Source organism: Leptinotarsa decemlineata, unplaced genomic scaffold, assembly GCF_025532065.1.
Source record: "Leptinotarsa decemlineata unplaced genomic scaffold, Ldec_3_MD MMD2_P_RNA_scaffold_2, whole genome shotgun sequence".
Classification (NCBI taxonomy): domain Eukaryota; kingdom Metazoa; phylum Arthropoda; class Insecta; order Coleoptera; family Chrysomelidae; genus Leptinotarsa; species Leptinotarsa decemlineata.
Window position 1 is genome coordinate 15,738,823 of NW_027412529.1, and position 18,934 is coordinate 15,757,756.

At 33.0% G+C, this 18,934-nt stretch overlaps 1 protein-coding gene across 3 annotated transcripts in view; it reads right to left on the bottom strand.

The window, feature by feature from the left end:
- Positions 1–2,048: 2,048 nt before the first annotated feature.
- LOC111508874 (cytochrome P450 9e2) overlaps positions 2,049–18,934 on the bottom strand; it is a 40,243-nt gene continuing 23,357 nt past the window's right edge. For 2 of the 3 annotated variants that reach the window (XM_074186536.1, XM_074186535.1), the window contains exons 5-7: positions 10,797–11,004; positions 7,604–7,849; positions 2,049–2,596 (exon numbers count right to left, since the gene is read on the bottom strand). In XM_074186536.1, the coding sequence (XP_074042637.1) occupies positions 2,154–2,596; positions 7,604–7,849; positions 10,797–11,004 (897 nt within the window). In that variant the 3' untranslated portion in view covers positions 2,049–2,153. The remainder of the gene's footprint in view (positions 2,597–7,603; positions 7,850–10,796; positions 11,005–18,934) is intronic. The other variant, XM_074186537.1, reaches the window with a different exon arrangement.

The following is an 18,934-nucleotide window of genomic DNA, read 5'->3' on the forward strand; positions in this document are numbered from 1 at the left end:
ATATATGTATATATATATATATGTATATATGTATATGCAGTATATATATATATATATATATATATATATATATATATATATATATATATGATGAGCTGTTTTCTCGGGTTTCGCTCCGTGTTCTGTGTATTTTCTCCCCATAAGGATTATTTTCACAACGTTTCGGCAAAGTCTCATTTGCCATCTTCTGGTGATGTCACGGAGCGAAACCCGAGAAAACAGCTCATCATACTTTATCCGTGAGAATCTTCGAGTTAACATATATATATATATATATATATATATATATATATATATATATATATATATATATATATATATATATATATATATATATATATATATATATATATAGAAATACGGAATAGTGTTGGGGATGCAGTCAAAAATTGCTGGGCTGTTGTTTAAAGAATACTCTTTGTTATATGGTCGAGCTTTCGAGAATGTTTATTCCCTTTATCAAGACATCTACAATAAATTGATAACATTGAAGCAAAATTGTAAAACAATAGATAAAAAGTACTTACTAACTTGGGTTATATTAAAAAGTCGAAAATTTCACTGAGAAACACAAAAAAGTCCTTTTCATTATGTAGAAAAGTGTCACACATTAAAATTTTTATGGTTTAAAGAAAATATATATATAAACTTTATTCCGAAATAACATTTAGAGGATTTGAAATTTGAAATTTGAAATTTTATTTTAACGGCCATGCATGGCACCTACTAGTGGCGTGGCGTGTATATATATATATATATATATATATATATATATATATATATATATATATATATATATATATATATACATATATATATATTCGTCTTTCATCGTCTGGAGAAATAATTCTTCCGGCGTCATCGTCATCTGTTGAAATGTGTATTTCTATGGTGCCTCCTACATCGGATAAAAGAGGGTCTCCGAGATCTTCATCGATAAAGAATTCTTCATCCGTGAGCTCATCTACGTCAGGAGGTAAAGCGAGAATATCAGTTTCGATTTCCTCCGATTCCAAATATGCGATGGCATCTTCTAAATTCTTGAATGGAATTCGGCTTTGATTCATTCTCTGAATGATCTGTAAGATTTGCCCAGTGTCCCCTTTTGAGGACACTACTATTGAGACATATTTATCTCAGAATGAGTTGAATATTCGTATATATTGAATGGCATAATCGAAACATGTATGATTGTAATAGACCATTGAGGAACAATTAAAACACTTACCCTTCGAATGAGTTTCTTTGCTTGAATATTATGATGAAATGCAATAACTGTCGGAATGCGTTATGTTTTACCGGCTTGTGAGTTCATGAATATAACGCAATTGTAAGGCCGTTTGATGATATAGGTAGGTAACATAGTTTTCTGCATTATCTATTCAGCCGGAATCGTACGACTGGCTGCATAAGAGTTGTGAAAGAAATAACTGCATGTGTCCTCAAAAGAGGAAGCTGGATGCTAATGGGTTAATTTGAGAAATAGAGTGTCTTTCAACAATCGAAAGTAAATTTTCTGGTAAGAAAAACACCAACAAGTATGTGAACTTCATTGACTGAATGTGAGTTTCATTTAGACCGAAACTCTCAGTTGATATCAACAGTTGAGAGTCATGTGTAAAACAGGTGTTGAACAGCAAATTCGAGTCAGTTATCTTTCATACATCAAATGATTTTTCAAATTAGCAAATATTTGTCAAAGTCATATTCATTCAATTTGTGCATAGACTATATTGTTCCAAGTGGACTCGAAGAAAATAAATATCAAATACCCACAGCTCTTGTTGAACATGAAAGAAAATTTGACACATTTTCACTTTGTACAACCGGTCATTATAGATGTACAAACATATTTATCCAGAACACTTTTGAGCGAAATGATACATACCCTCAAACACGGTAGTGTTAACACCAGAAGTTATGTCGATGGCTTCAATACCGCATATCTCAATATGCAATGAGTAAAGTACCTAAATAATTCCCCCTTCTCCTCTTTATATATTGGGGCATTCATATGTTCCATGTCTTTGTAAAGTGTTGTTATCTCGAAAACTTTATTAACTTTATTTATTTATTCACTATCATACAATCATATAAAAAATGTAACAAAAATTCATCATTGATGGACACATGTAACAATAATTTCTAATTTGTTATTGATTTCCGTTTATACGTTTGAATGCGAACAGAAATCCACCCTCCGAATTGAGGTTGAGGGTTGTCGTTGATATCTTGAGCGGAATTCCACTCTTAGTTGTCGGAACTATTTCGAATTTCGACAAAAGTTTGAAGAAGAGCAATTTTGTTTCCAGTAAGGCAAATCTTGAACCAATACAATTCCTGGGTCCAATTCCAAACGGTAGGTAAGTGTAGGAATTTATCTTATCTTTATTTTCTTCGTTAAATCTTTCTGGATCGAAACGATCAGGATCTGGGAAATATTTTGGATCATGTTGAATGCCGAAACTCGGGATTATAATGAATGTACCTTCGGCTAAGTGTATGGGTTTTTCCTCAGCAGTTACTGGTTCGATTGTATATGGTTTAGTGCACACTCTGTCTGCGATAACACCATTTGACCATTTCCTCAAGGTCTCTGAAAATGAATGAGGTATTATTCAGTTGACATTTTAACATACAGATAAACAGCGTTGAAGAAGAATACTTCAGTATAGTTTTTTCAATTATTATCAAAAAATTGTTTCAAATGGCTAGCAATGAAGCTGATAGAAAGTTATTTTGAGGTTTAAATTGTTTAAATTTGGAAAAACATTCGCAGAAAGTTTATTCCACATAAACGCAGGACTACAGATTCAAGAGTTCTTGAACAGTGAAGTTCGAGGTGTACTGAGGTGAACCTTAGGCAGCCACAGTCCGTCGCTTATTTCTGATATGTACCACTCTTGTTGGAATCCAAAGTGCGAAGACTCTTGAACACTTCCCGTGAAAGTATCTATAGAAGAGAGAAAAATCTCCAAATTTTCTTTGACATTTCCGACTATAAGTCCTTTTTGCCAATTAGTAAGATGGCTTTTTTCTGGTTGGAATCCAGCAGCTCAAGATTATGCTTAGGGGCGGATCTCCATATGAGAACAATAAATACTCTAGAGAAGGTCTGATCTGAGCTTCATAGATCATCAAAAGTTGTAGAGAAGCAGTCTTTGCAGTAATTTCAAATAATTGCAAACTGGAATTATTCCAGTGACATGATTGTGCAAAGACATATTAATGTCCATTTTCACCACCAACAAACTTATCGAAGCAGAAAGCAGAATTTTCTGTATTGACATAATTATATGCGTTCCGGAGACATTTATCTTTTTGGAGAAAACCGATGCCTGGGTTTTTGTGGCACTGAATTGAACCTGGTTACTTTTACCCCAGTTCGAAATCACTTCTAGATCCTCAATAAGATATGCAACCACCCGCTGCCGGTAAAGATGTGCATCCGCAGCTGATGTCCTGGAATCCAAAACAGAAAGACAAGTCAAGTATACTGGAGAACCATACAGAAAAATGATCCGACAAGCAATGGCATTGAAATTTGGTCGGCAAACCCTCATGCCACACATTGTCAAAGGCCTTAGAAATATCAGGAGCAACAGGTATAGACCCTCCATATTTTTCGTTATTCCAATTGTTTCTGGGTTGCGTTATTCCAAGTATTGGTGACATACGATAGATAGAAGGTCACCTGTTGATCTTTGTTTCCGGAAGCTATGTTGATGATCGCTCAAGGTTTTGAAGCCTTCTGAATATTTAAGGATGTTAAGGTTTACTGCCTTCTCCATGATTTTTGATATCACTAATAGTGAAGCGACTGGTCTATAGTCATTTGAAAGATTTATTTTCTTTGCCCTTTTCAGCCAAGAAAAATCTTTCAAATAACTATAGACCAATTCATGTACTAGAGTTCAAGATAAGGAAGGTCAGCATAAGAATTGAAAAATGTGCGGGATACAAAGTCGGTTGAATCAGGAAAAAGTTACCTTCATGAACATATTCAATAGATTATTTCAAATTCTGTTCAGTTCAGAATATATTCAAAAATTTTCCAGTTCCCTTTCAATTTTTTCCGATTTTATTTTTAAAAAATGCTATTTTTTGAAGTGTACAGATGATTGAAGAGAACGAAATTCGGGCTAGTAGGCCGTGATCGAGAGAAACCGGAGATAAGAAACGTTTCGTATGTTACTGCGATAGACGTCATCAGTGGTATGTGGGTTCATTGTGAGAACGAAAGTAATATCTCAGCAATGTTGCTGAAATTTCACAGATAATTTACATAGAGTAGATTCGAATGATATTCAGAATTTCAGATGTTATAAGTTAGTGCCATATTTCAGGGCAACAATATGTATTGTGTATTGACGAACTGAAATATGAATATGAGTTGATTTAGAAGCTGAAGTAAAACCGAGAAACATTTAACGTAACGGAAGACAATATCGAAGTGGACAGCCGAACACATACTACTGTTGAATTGAGAAATTCTCTTCGTGTAAGCTTTTGTATACCAGAACACATGTTGCGGTTTCGTAAACTACCCAATGAAAGTCCCACATTGTGTTACTTGAATACGTTATCATCAAATATCGGTCATTTCCATTCATATCGGAAGTAGAATCGAATTCAATACAGTAAAATTGTTCAATAAAATAACACAAAGTTTTTATTTTTTTAATAATAAATGTCGCATTATATGGATACAACTTGGAAATACTTTTTCATCACAAATTAAACAAGAAATTCGAAAATAAATTTTATTTGAGAACAAGCTACAGATTTTTCATTTTTTCTCCAAAAATATCGAAGTCAGTTCTCATCACCACTCCGCTGTTGAAGTTGTAATTTATTTTTTTGTTGAGTGATACGAACTCCTACCGACTGTCATCGTTAACCAAATATAACTGAAATATTCTAAACAGTTTCGGAAATATCAAATTATTTCTATTTTTGTATTAACTGCAACACCTAGTATTTTCGAAAACCATAATAGCCATTTATCATTATTTTTTCTGTAGAGTAGGGATGATGAGTGTAGGCCCACAGCACTTAGGCCAAATGTGTCCATCCTGTCGTTTCCAGAAAGGTGGACAGGTGAAAAGAATACATCCATTTTATATCAGCAGGTGTAGGCCAAGACTCGCCGAACACACACTCTCTTAATGACAATCACTCCGGATACTCGCATAAGACATGCCTGACAGTTTCATCTTCCTTTTCACACATACTGCATAGAGGTGTGTCCACTAGTTTCATAATATGGAGGTGTTTCCTTAGTTGACAGTGGCCAGTCAGAAATCCTGCTGTTGAGCGTAAGTTTTTCCTGGTCATCGCCAAATATTTTTCAGGTGCTAGCTTCCCAGGGTCACCCAGGGTGATCCTAGCAAAACTGCATCCTTCAATCACTTCCCTTTTTTTAGAGACTGAGTATGGGTGTGACGTTTAGCTAGTTTCGCAATTGTCTAAGTCATCAGGCCGTAGGTGTCGCTGAGTCCTAAGATTCTTAGTCCAGCCGCTTCCTTGGCTGAACAGTCGGCAATGCGATTACCTCTATTATTATCTACCGAGGCTTTGGCTAAATCTTGGTGGCACATTAGTACTAGGCATGAGGCAACACGTTGCCTGTTCAAGGCTAACAGGGCTTGTTTACTATCAGTGCAGAAATTTAGGGTTTTGCTTGGAACTTGTGCGAGCTAAGGACTAACGAGGTCTTACCTCTTAACGTGTGATTCCTAAACGGTTGCAGAATCATTCCAGCTTCAACCAGATAAATTCTCTCGAGAAAAATATCGGGTCGAGGCAGGGATCGAACACACGACCTTCCCATCGTAAGTCGGACGCACTACCACCACGGCCAATTCCACAACTGGTACTTTATACCATTCTCTACTCAATTCTAAGGCATAGTGATCTGGAGTAAACTCCACATCCCGGTCCTTCTTTGGCTTTTAGCCGTCTTTAAAATGTGTATTGCATTTGAAGCATCCGACTCTGTGTTCTGTTTTATTTGTATTTTGTAGGGTTTACTAAACATAATTTGCGCAGTAAGCGCTTCTCGCCTTAGGCTCAGCCTCAATTGAGACATTCCTACTTCGTGCGCAATTGTAACATGTCCATTAAAGCAACCTCCTTAACGAACAGGTATAAAGGGGTCAGATCAATAACTAATAATATCGCCGCGTGTGTTGTTGTTATCATGGCCTCTGTGATGTTTGAATAAGCCAGTCGCTGTATTTGATATTATTTTTAGATGGACGTTGCCTATGGAACTTTCGGTCCCCCTGGCTATGGATCCGTACGTTAACATAGGTCTTATTATTGCAGTGTAGATCCAGGTGACCGCACGGGGTAGAAGACATCATCTCCTCCGACATTGCTCATAAGCCACATATGTTCTTTTTGCTCTACTTTGTAGGTGAGAGTGTCATGTTAGCTTCATGTCGAGGAAAGTACCAAGGCATACCACCTCTTCAGAGAAGTTAGGTTTGCTTTTATATATTTTGGGAGGTTTTAAGCCCGATAAACTCATTTTCCTGGTGAGAAGAACCATCTCAGTCTTCTTGGGATTGATCGACCCTGTTTCTATTAATGTGTGTCCATCTTGCGCTCTATCGCACAGTGTATTCACAAATTGGCAGGTTTGCAAGATAACTATCTCATCTGTGTATGCAATAGTGTAGAATCCATTATTGTTGAGGTGATTACTCAGAGTATCCAGAACTATGTTCCAAAGAAGGTTATACAGGGCTATTCAAATTCGTTTCTGTACGTGGGGATCTCGTAAACGATAAGAGATAAAGTGTCGGTTGGATCTTGGTAAAGTTGTGTATTCTAGAGGCCTATTCAATGATGTGAAACAATCGAATATATCTCTTTTGGTTCTGGAGATATACAGGAAAAACCAAAGAATTCCAAATTATTTTTTTGCCTATACCCTCTTTATTCGCAGACATATTGGAAATCTGTATACATTTTGCTATTGGAATTTGATATGGGCTATCAGAATGTGTCCATGAATCTTTTATATAGGGTGTCATCTGACTTGGGCCACCCCCTTCTTTGGATTTTTAAATTATTTGTTGTAGTTTTCGTATCGTTGACGTTCACTTGATACTGAGAAATTATGTTTTATTCTATATTTCCGGATTTTTCGGTAATATTTGATTATAATTGGGTGAATTATTCTGATAGCCCACACCAAGTGCCAATAGCAAAATGTGGACAGATTTTCAATATGTCTGCGAATAAAAGATGTAGGCAAAAAACAATTTGGGATTTTTTTGTTATTCCTGAATATCTCCAGAACCAAAAGAGCTATGTTCGATTTTTTACATCATTGAATAGATCTCTAAAACACGCAACTTCGCCACACATTAACTGACACTCTATCTCTTATCGTTTACGAGATCCTCTTGTACAGAAATTAATTTGAATAGCCCTATATAAACGGTAATATGATATAATATAGTGCTGAATAACAAGTGCCCATTTAATTAAATTTTGAATTGAAGTTTTTCATCAGGTTCCTGTGAGGGGACTGCGAATAATAAATGATATTTCAATTCTAAATTCGAATAAAGATGAAGATGCTACCCACCTGATATGATCATGTCCATGTACTTCATTTTCAATAAGGCGTCATATGTTATTACTCCATTACATTTTTCTAGTGTGTCCTCGATTTCTATTCTCAATTTTCGTTGAATATCCTGATTCACGGCTAATTCGTATCCCATGAAGCACATCAATGATGCCGATGAATCAAAACCGCCCAAGAAAAATACCAATGCCTGTGCTGCGATATCCAAATTCGTTATTTCTATTTTCTGGCGGATATGTTTACCTTGAAAAATGTTATATGATTTGAAAATATCATTCAAATTATTGCAAAAATTATGACAGCGATAGCCAATGAATATCATCACATCGTTATCGTTGAAAACTAGTTGAACAGCTTTTAGAGATCCGTTACACAAAATTGATTTTTTGATAATTCAGTTCAACTCACAAAACCAGCAGGATCAATTGATTGTAAACAAATGCCAATTGGGAATTGTTTGACTCATCCATTTATTTTGAATTTCACTGAAACATTAAAACATCATGTGCAACGATATTTTCCCTGTACGTATTTCTGAAGGACCTTTATTGGATATGGGTATCTCATATTCTGCGCTCACCATGAGTTCGATGTGAATTGCAGTGAATTTTGGAACAAGAATGCTATTGAAATATATTTATTGAAAACACTTTCTCTTTAGCAGAGGAAAGTCAGATGAAAGCAACGAGTATTTCTCAAACATACTGGATAATTTGATTCAGAGACTGTAAATCCACGACTTTTCAAGAAAATGAAGACTCAAAATTTATAGTTGTTCCAAACAAACCAAAATATACCAAGGGGTTGGTTGAAATTTTTGAAAAATTCAATTTTAAAATGCTCTTTAAAACTCCTCGCACACTTGCATTAGTGTTAGACAACTAGAAAAACAAGACAATGGACAAGAACAAGTCTGATATTCACGAAATCAGTTGTCGTTATTGCGATGAAATATGTTGATCAAACTGAGTGGACAATAACTGCATGAAATAGATTTGGAAAAGCTGAATACACCTTATTGAATTAATGTATCGAAGAGGTTTCTTTGTATTAAAGTGTATAATTTTTAAAATTCTTGCAAAGCGCTTTCGACTTTCGTCATCATCAGTGCTCACCTGAAAGTAAGTGATATAATTGAAAAGGAAGTTTAGTGAAAATTGAAGTTGAAATGTGTCAAGTGTCATGTTGAAATAATGGTACCAACTTGAGGTGTGATCCATTATGGATTTGATTAATTATGTAGAGGAAAAATATTGAATAAATTGTATTAGTAAAATGTGATTAATTAATAATTCATAATGTTAACATAACAACATAACAAATTGTTGAACATTAACTTATCTCCCTCAAATTTCAATTTAGAATTGAATACATTGAAACAGATTGCTGTCAACAATGGTTATCAACCATCCATTATTCACAAATTAATCAGTAAATTTAAACTCAGATCAGATAGAAGATTGGCCTTCAACTCTACCACCTTGGTTAATTCACCTTCTATGAAATATTTTTCTTCACCTTATTTTGATCAAAATATGTGTACTGTGTATTTCCAAATTTATAGAACATACCATACCTGGCACAAACATTTCTTTTAAATCTCAAAACAACTTAAGTAACTTTTGAGTAAATTCCAAAGATAAAATTAACAAATTACACAGAAGTGGAGTCTACAAGCTTGACTGCTCTGATTGTTTGGCATCTTACATTGGTAGAACATGTAGACCTCTTTTTACTCGTATTAATGAACATTTAAAAAACCCCGACAAATCTGCTTTTGGCCACCACATAAAATTTCACATTCACAACTTTAGTCCCAATAGAAATTCCAAAATATTACATAAAATAAATAATATTTTCTTAGACTTGACTTGTTTGAAGAGTTGGAGATTTCTAAAGAACTTTCCAATAATGATCATTGTTTGAATACTCAAGTAAACTTAAACAGAGATTTCCTTCCCCTTCATAAAAGGATTATGAATTATTAATTATTCACATTTTACTAATTCAATTTATTCAATATTTCTTCTCTACATAATTAATCAAATCCATAATGGATCACTCCTCAAGTTGGTACCATTATTTTAACATGACACTTGGCACATTCTGTCTCAAGTTGTCCTTCTTCATATAATACTTTGATTGAACCACATGGCCTCAATACAAAAATGTATTTTCTTGGCTATAAGCCTATTTTGTTTTATATAAGTCAAATATTACAAATGTACTTAATTTGATACTTCCTGTTGCCTGACAAGTGAGTAATTTTAAACAATTTTTCAAAATTTCTTAACCTTAAAGATTATTAAAAAAAATTTTACAACTTCATTTTTCACTAAACTTCCTTTTCAATTAGATCACTTACTTTCAGGTGAGCACTGATGATGACGAAAGTCGAAAGCGCTTTGCAAGAATTTTAAAAATTATACACTTTAATACAAAAAAACCTTTTCGATTCATTAATAACTGCATGTTTAACATATTTAGAACTGTAGGTCAGTAAAGTCCAGTGCTGCTCAGCATGCCATAGAGAACGGCCATAGAATAAGTGAGGAATTCTCAAAATTGTTGGGACCGGTACATGACAACAACTTTGTAGGAGTCTTCGAAAGTTTTGAAATCAATAAATGTTGATTGAAATCTATAAATAGTGGGAATGTCCGGAGTTATTGTCAAGAAGAGATTGTGTGTTCGGCGAGTTTTGGCCTACACGTGCCGATATAAAGATGTCTCCGAGAGACCTGTCTATCTTCCTGGAAAGGACAGGATGGACGATGACCTAGGAGGATAACTCTTTGGGAGGATGTACAATGAGTCACATGTGGCCTAAGTTCTGTGGGCCTACACTCACCCTCTCCAATCTACAGATACAGAAGACTTTTTCAAATATGAAATATGTCATCATTATGTGATGAAATACAAGGTGAAGGGAGCCTACAGGTATTCTTCTGATAGAAAAATATTTTAAAATTTCTGAAATTTCTGGACAATGAAATTATTTTTTTCATACTATATGAAGCGGTATACTTCGTTTGATGACCGTAATAGCATTGGAATAACTATAATGATTTCATGAAAAACCTTTGATTATCATTTAATTGAAATTGCTGCTCTCTACAGATTCTCAAATGAGATTTTGATATACATTTAACTGAAACAAAGTCTTGCGATAATATGAAAATAGTCTCACCGATATCGGATTCTTTAACAGCAGCAAATCCTGTATCTGTCGTTCCACTTTCTTCTTCATATCTGTAGTGACCTTTTCTTGCTTCCATCAGCAGATGAATCAAGTCTGGTCGTACAATTCCTTTTTCTTCTCTAATTTTTATGGTCTCATCAACAATGGTTATGAAAAAATCACTGATTTCCTTCTCGAATATCTTCAAGTTCAACAGCTGAAAATCAAATATTGATGAATGAATTGAATAAACAAGTCATCGAACGAAACAAAGTTTTTCGGAGAGTACCTCAAGGAACATTTTGAAAAGTCGTTTTGTTGGAGCTGTCAATGAAAAGTCGACGACAAAAGGAAGTTACAGTTTTTCATTACCCTACCGAAATTCTTGTAGTTACATTTTTGTGAAAAATACCATTTTTCAATGCACAGTCTCAAGGTTTCAAACCTGAAATGGGGGAGCAATAAGGAATAATAACCTCCAAAACCTACTAACTTCTCACTTCAACAAGTGTTCGAAATGATACCTTCCTACTTCCGGTTTTATTCGAAATGGTTTTGGTCAGTATGAAGCTTTCTGGTGCAACATTCTGATATCCAGCAATATATCTTTGACGTGAACCATCTGGAGTGGCTTGTTGAAATTCATGAAATGTAGTCATCTTTTTGAATATACAGGAATCTAACGGACCCAAATAGGGTAACCTTGTGAGACGAAAAGCAAAACTGTTCGTCAGTAACGATATTATAGTAAAAAATGTCAATTCATCACTTCCATTTTCAACAGAAGATTGAAGTACTGCAATGTTATTCTGTAAACAAACCAGTGAAGCAATTATTGATGAACACCATGTTAGTTACATAATGTACAATTAGTTCCGTGAATGAAGAAAAATAAAGTGATGTTTTTCAACTCCTTTCAGAGTTTGAAGTTGAAACAACTGTTACAGGACAATTTTTTTTTTCATTTGTGGCAAGTAAGTTCATTCAGCGGTGTCTATTGCGCAATTACCGGGAAATTCACTAATTGGTCTATTTGTAAAATATTTGATTACCATTGGTCGACTTAAAATGCACATAAACATCGCTGACAGTAAAAATCAAACTTCAGTGTCGAATAGATCAGGAATTCATGAGTTATGACTATATGTTCTTGCCCAAAACTTTACATTAGCTAAACATTTCGCCTAAGGGTGAAAGATCATAGAAGAAATTCCTTGAATATGAAGACCAATCTCACATTTGCAAACCATCATTTTGGAGAGTGGTATGCGTTCAATTACGACTATGACGTAATATATTTGAAAGCAATCCTTTGGAATGCTTGAAAATTAATAGATTTTGGTCCTTGACGTAATATGTTTTTCAATGTGGAAATTGGTAATCAGTTTATCAGATACATGTCCATTTGATGGATTGGTCAAATGTTTTTCATAATGTTCAACTTTTTAATTAGTTCAGTTCTAAACTGTGGTAGCATTATATCAGTCATTGAGTGGGTAGAACATCATAATAATATGATTCAAATTGTTTCATTTTGTGAAACACTGATAAGGTAGAATTTTTTTGGTGTGAACAATGTTATCGCAGGTGGACCTGACGAATTTACATTCCTCAGTTCAGTGCAGAACGTTGAAAACAACAAACATTTTCTTTTTCAAGGACGTCAGTGCCTCGTTGGATAAAAAACTTTGGAAAGAGTGGAATTTGATATTAGAAACAAATCAGGATGAAATAAAAGAAGTTAACTTCAAATTATTCCGATCTATTGATATGCAATTTCTGGCCATATCATTTTTTTGCAAAAAGACATCGATTTTCTACAAAGTAGACGGCCTCTCCCACGTCTCTTTTTGATAATCAACACGTTATTTGAATTTTTTTAATTAACAGAATTTGAAGATACAAAAATGAATAAACTTCAGTATTCCAGCCCGACTTGCAAATCTTTTGCTTGTTTTGTATTTCATTTTGTAGGAAAATATGCAAATTTTGGTAAACGTGCAACTAGAAAACAAAAATTGTATCGCATCAAACAGGAGAAAGACATAATTTTTTTCGAGTTTGCCAAACGTTTAGATTTTTTGTTTTGAACGTGAAATGAACATTTCCATTTTCTTTATACGATTTCAAATTCATTTTTGGAACTCAGTTATTCCAGTGATCAGATTAAATAATGTATGAGTTGATTTTCAAATTCCTTTTCCCTCCTACTGAATGCAGTGAAAGCTCGTCGAATTCGAATCCAAAGTCTATTCGACTCCAATCATTGTAAAACATAATTGAAATATAAATAAAAATGTTCAAATGTTCAACTACTAAACAGATCACTCACAAACTCCATTACTCTTGTCCATTCAAAGTAAATTACTGTATCCACCTTTCTTTTGACATTCATCATTTCCACTCAGAGTTACATAATTTCAGAATGATTAATATGGGTGAAAATGGCTGACTCAGGATTAGATTTGGGCACGAATAGAGTTTTACTCCTTCTAAACGCCATTCCTTTCGAATTTCACTTTGATTTAAATGAAAAGACCATAGTCCCGACATGATTAGAATTTTGTATATATATATATATATATATATATATATATATATATATATATATAAAATCAAAAATTAAACAATTTGTGGACTCATCAGCGCGGTGCAGCCAAGTGTAAAGATGGGAAACACTTGTTTGCCGAAATCAGGAAACAACACAAACGCACGGAGTCAACAACAGGAGCCAACCGCACATTTGTGGTTCCAGTTAGAAGACCTAGAATTCCCAGGCTACATCTAACATGACCAAGGAGGCAGCTATAGCTACCTGCGTGACATTTTGAGTGTTGTGTCCACAAATTGTTTAATTTTTTATTTATATCATGCACACTCGATAAAATCTCTCTATATATATATATATATATATATATATATATATATATATATATATATATATATATATATATATATATATATATATATATATATATATATATATATAAATATATATATATATATATATATATATATATATATATATATATAAAATATATATATATATATATATATATATATATATATATATATATATATATATATATTATATATATATATATATATATATGCATATATATATATATATATATATATATATATATATATATATATATGCATATATATATATATATATATATATATATATATATATATATATATATATATAAATATATATATATATATATATATATATATATATAGATATATATATATATATATAGTACTCTTTGATCACTCCCATATTGATTTCAACTTGAGAGCCACAGGTAGACAGTTGTTTTCGTTTTTGATTTTTATGGAATTATTTTCCAGCAGCTTGCCGGCATTAACCTTTCTAGATTTTCTATACCGGGTGTCAACGAATCTATTAGACAAGTCATAATTTCTAGACTATTAGGAGAATTGAAATGAGATTTGGTATAGTTGAATGGTATGTGGAGAGGAATGTTTTCACATATTTTTCACTTTCCGGTCACTTCCGGTTTCAGCGGAAATGGCTCCGGTTCTGAATTTTTAAATGGAACACCCTGTATATTGTAACATTTTTGGATTTCTGAGACAATTCTGGATCAGAAACTGACATTTCCGGAAGTTTTTCAGCCTACTTGATTTTTTCAGAGTCACTTTTAAAATTGCATCTAGGTGGCCATGATCGGACGTAAACTAATCTATGGACCTCAGGTGATATCAGAAAATTGCAATAGCGGAGTTTTAGTGACTAGTGTGTTGAATATGAATGAGACAAGTTTACAAAATAACATTTTCGTGTCTAACTATTATTTTTCAAATGGCGACCATTTTTTGACAAGCAATTTCCGAAAAAAGGATTTTTTGACGAATCTAACGTTACTAATTTATTTGCGATTGGATTTCAAATAAGAACATAAATTAAATATTACTGAGGAAAATACTCGATACAAATTCATTTACTTTTGTCAAGGGTGCCATGGATAGGAATGATGCATAACATTTTGCGGTTATTTCCATCAAGTCCACTTTGGAGAACAAAACGCTCACCTAGGTTATGACAGTGACATAAGCTTTATGTCACTGTCATATGAAAACTCTCCTCTCCACATACCATTTATCTGTACCAAATCTCGTTTTGATACACCTGATAGTCTAGAAGTTATGACTTGTCTAATAGATTCGTTGTGACACCCGGTATATATATATATATATATATATATATATATATATATATATATATATATATATATATATATATATATATATATATATATATATATATATATATTTATATATAAATATATACATATATATATACAGGGTCCTGCAACAGTGACGCGGTGTTCCATATCTCTATATAGGAAGCAGATAGGAATCTAATTTTCTATAATATTACCTTATTGCTCGAGCTCGACAAAATAAAAATATTGGCGGTCACACAGGGTGTTCGATTTTTTCTGGGCGGATCCCAACTGTGTCTTTTTAAATGGCAACCTATATTTTTTATCGCTTTTTCGGTTTCTTCATAGAAAATAAAATAAACTTTATGTTTATCTGCACTTCGAAAATATTGACGGTTTTCGAGATATCTAGCATGACAGGTTTTTTTTTTCCAATATTCGTCACTCAGAATATTTGAAATTATAAAGTGGTGCCAAGTCCAGTTGAAATTTTTTTTTGGTCGAATATTCTACATTGGTAACTCTCTCAAACGATATATCTGAAATCGACCTGTGATACACAGGGTATGAAAAACCGCTTGCCAAATATTGTAAATGAAAATTTGCAAAATCTTCCTTATATTAAATGGAACACCCTGTATATTATTGATCCATAAGAAGCGCCAACGAAACCTCTACAAATTTCATCAAGTATTCCCTATGGCTAAGTTCAATAGTTTTTCTTAAATGAGCATTTCTTTCGAAAAATGGTCATTTTTTCAAAACGAAATCCATTTGACGACTGATAAAAATATACGAAAGATATCTTGTTTCAATTTTGTACATTAGAAGGTGTCCAAACAAATATTTTTTAACGAAATAAATGTATGTACCTATCACTTTTTGCTAAATGGAAAATTATTTTTTCATTGGTTGCAGAATTTCACTCATAAATCGTGCAATATCAAACCAAACAAGTTAAAAGAAAGAAACATTATAAATAACTATTTTTTTCATGTTATTATATTCATTCAGAGCTTGAGTTCTAGATATTCAAATTTGTCAACTGGCAAATTACAAAACTACAAAAGGGAGAGTTTAATTAAGGTTGATAATGAAACTTTTATAAAATATGTTCAACATGTCTTCCATTTTCTTGAATGCAGAGCTGAAGTCTATGTTTGAAAGACTGTTTTACCCTGCGCAAGACAGCTGGTGTAATGCTGCGAAAAGCATTCGTTATTCTAAGTCGCATATTTTCGGGAGAAGTTGGTGGCTCAACGTAAACCATATTTTTCATGTATCCCCATAAGAAAAAATCTAGTTTCGTCAAATCTGGTGATCTAGCGGGCCACTGTACAGGCCCATTCCGTCCTATCCATTTATTGGGAAATACTTCATTTAGATGATCTCTCACTTCTGCCGAATAGTGAGCAGGTGCACCATCATGTTGTAACCACATTCTATTGCGGAGGTCAAGAGGAATATCATCTAACAAACCTGGTAAATCATTTCGTAAGAAATTGAGATACATTGCACCATCCATATGTCCCTCAAAAAAGTATGGACCAATTACATATTCTCCAATGATGCCTCCCCAGACATTTATCGACCACCTATGTTGATAATCCACCTGTCTCAATAAGTGAGGATTTTCTGTCGCATAATAATGGTAATTATGTCGATTTACAAATCCATTTTTATGGAATGTCGATTCATCCGACCATAAAATATTATTGAAAAAATATTCGTTTCGACGAATTTTGTTCATGGCCCAATTGCAAAATCTCACTCTTTTCTCGAAATCAGCATACAGTAGTTCTTGATGTAACTGAACGTGGTATGGATGCAAGCGATGTTTCTTCAATACTCGTTGCACTGATCTCTCACTTATATCCACTATTTCCCCAATTTGTCGTTGACTCCTACTAGGATCTTCTTCAACAGCAAGAAGAACTTGCAATTCATTATCTTCATTAGTAGCTGGCTTGATGCGCTCATGTTTGGAATAATTAATAGATCCAGTTTCAACGAATCGTCCCAAGACCTTTCGGAAAGATCTTTCATCTGGATGCCTTCTATCTGGATACCGTTGAGAATAAATTCTACTTGCCAATAAACAATTCCTGTCTGATTCACCTATTATGAAAATCATATCAATCAAATCACTTTTTGATAACAACATTCTGATGAAATTATACCGACAGTTCAACTTCACGATTGACTAAAAATTTCAATATTCATTTGCAGCCAAATATTTTGTTCTGTCATTTGCCAGACTACTTGATTTCCAATAAATATTTCATTCGCTGAAAGGTTGTTTTAGACCGAAAGAATATGGCACAAATTCCGAGATTTTTGAAATTATTGTAACTATTCAAGAACGTCCATTTTGTGGTGTAATTCGCAACTTGTTTATCTAGCAACAGGTAATTTTAGGAATGGGCGATATTTTAAGGAAAGGGTATTTTTTGTATATTCTTATCAGTCGTCAAATGGAATTCACTTTGAAAAAATTACCATTTTTCGAAAGAAATGCTCATTTAAGAAAAACTATTGAACTTAGCCATAGGGAATACTTAATGAAATTTGCAGAGGATTCGTTGGCGCTTCTTATGGATCAATAATATACATTTAATATAAGGAAGATTTTGCAAATTTTCATTTACAAAATTTGGCAAGCGGTTTTTCATACCCTGTATATCACAGGTCGATTTCAGATATATAGTTTGAGAGAGTTACCAATGTAGAATATTCGACCAAAAAAAAATTTCAACTGGACTTGGCACCACTTTATAATTTCAAATATTCTGAGTGACGAATATTGGAAAAAAAAACCTGTCATGCTAGATAACTCGAAAACCGTCAATATTTTCGAAGTGCAGATATACATAAAGTTTATTTTATTTTCTATGAAGAAACCGAAAAAGCGATAAAAAATATAGGTTGCCATTTAAAAAGACACAGTTGGGATCCGCCCAGAAAAAATCGAACACCCTGTGTGACCGCCAATATTTTTATTTTGTCGAACTCGAGCAATAAGGTAATATTATAGAAAATTAGATTCTTATCTGCTTCCTATATAGAGATATGGAACACCGCGCCACTGTTGCAGGACCCTGTATATATATTTATTTTTTTTGATTGATGCAACAAATTATTTTGAGTATTTCAATATTAAATTCTACAAAAAGGATTGGCATATATATATATATATATATATATATATATATATATATATATATATATATATATATATATATATATATATATATATATCCATATATATATATATATATATATATCCATATATATATATATATATATATATATATATATATATATATATATATATATATATATATATATATATATCCATATATATATATATATATATATATATATATATATATATATATATATCTGAAGTTTTCACGGATAAGACTATGCTGAACTGGTTTTTCCGGGTATTTGATCCGTGTATGTGATATTATCTCTAATATCTCTAATATATAAATAGTCGATTTTTGGTATAGTAATCGTCAGAATACAAATTGATATCCATCAAAAAACTTTGTATTTCATCTTTCCTCGAATTTTTATTCGGTACATTGATGAGCTGTCGCGAATGAGGAGGCGTTGTCAAGAACTATTACACTTTTCGCATCCAAATTTGGAATCGATGTGTTTTCAAACCATTCTTCGAAAATATTAGATTCCATGTTCTTATGACAGTCAACATTGTAGTCCTCAAGTCAAGATTTTTTGCCACATGATTTCAAAGAATTCGGGACCCATCCTTTACTTCCTCCGCAATGCACAATGATCATTTAGTTTGTAGGCATGTTAGGCGTACACATTTTCGAACCATCAAACCATTCTTTCGTAATTATGTCGTGAGTGTCATACCAAGTTTCATCTCAATAGAAAATTTCCCGTTGTTATTGTCTATATTGAGTTATTTGATCTGAG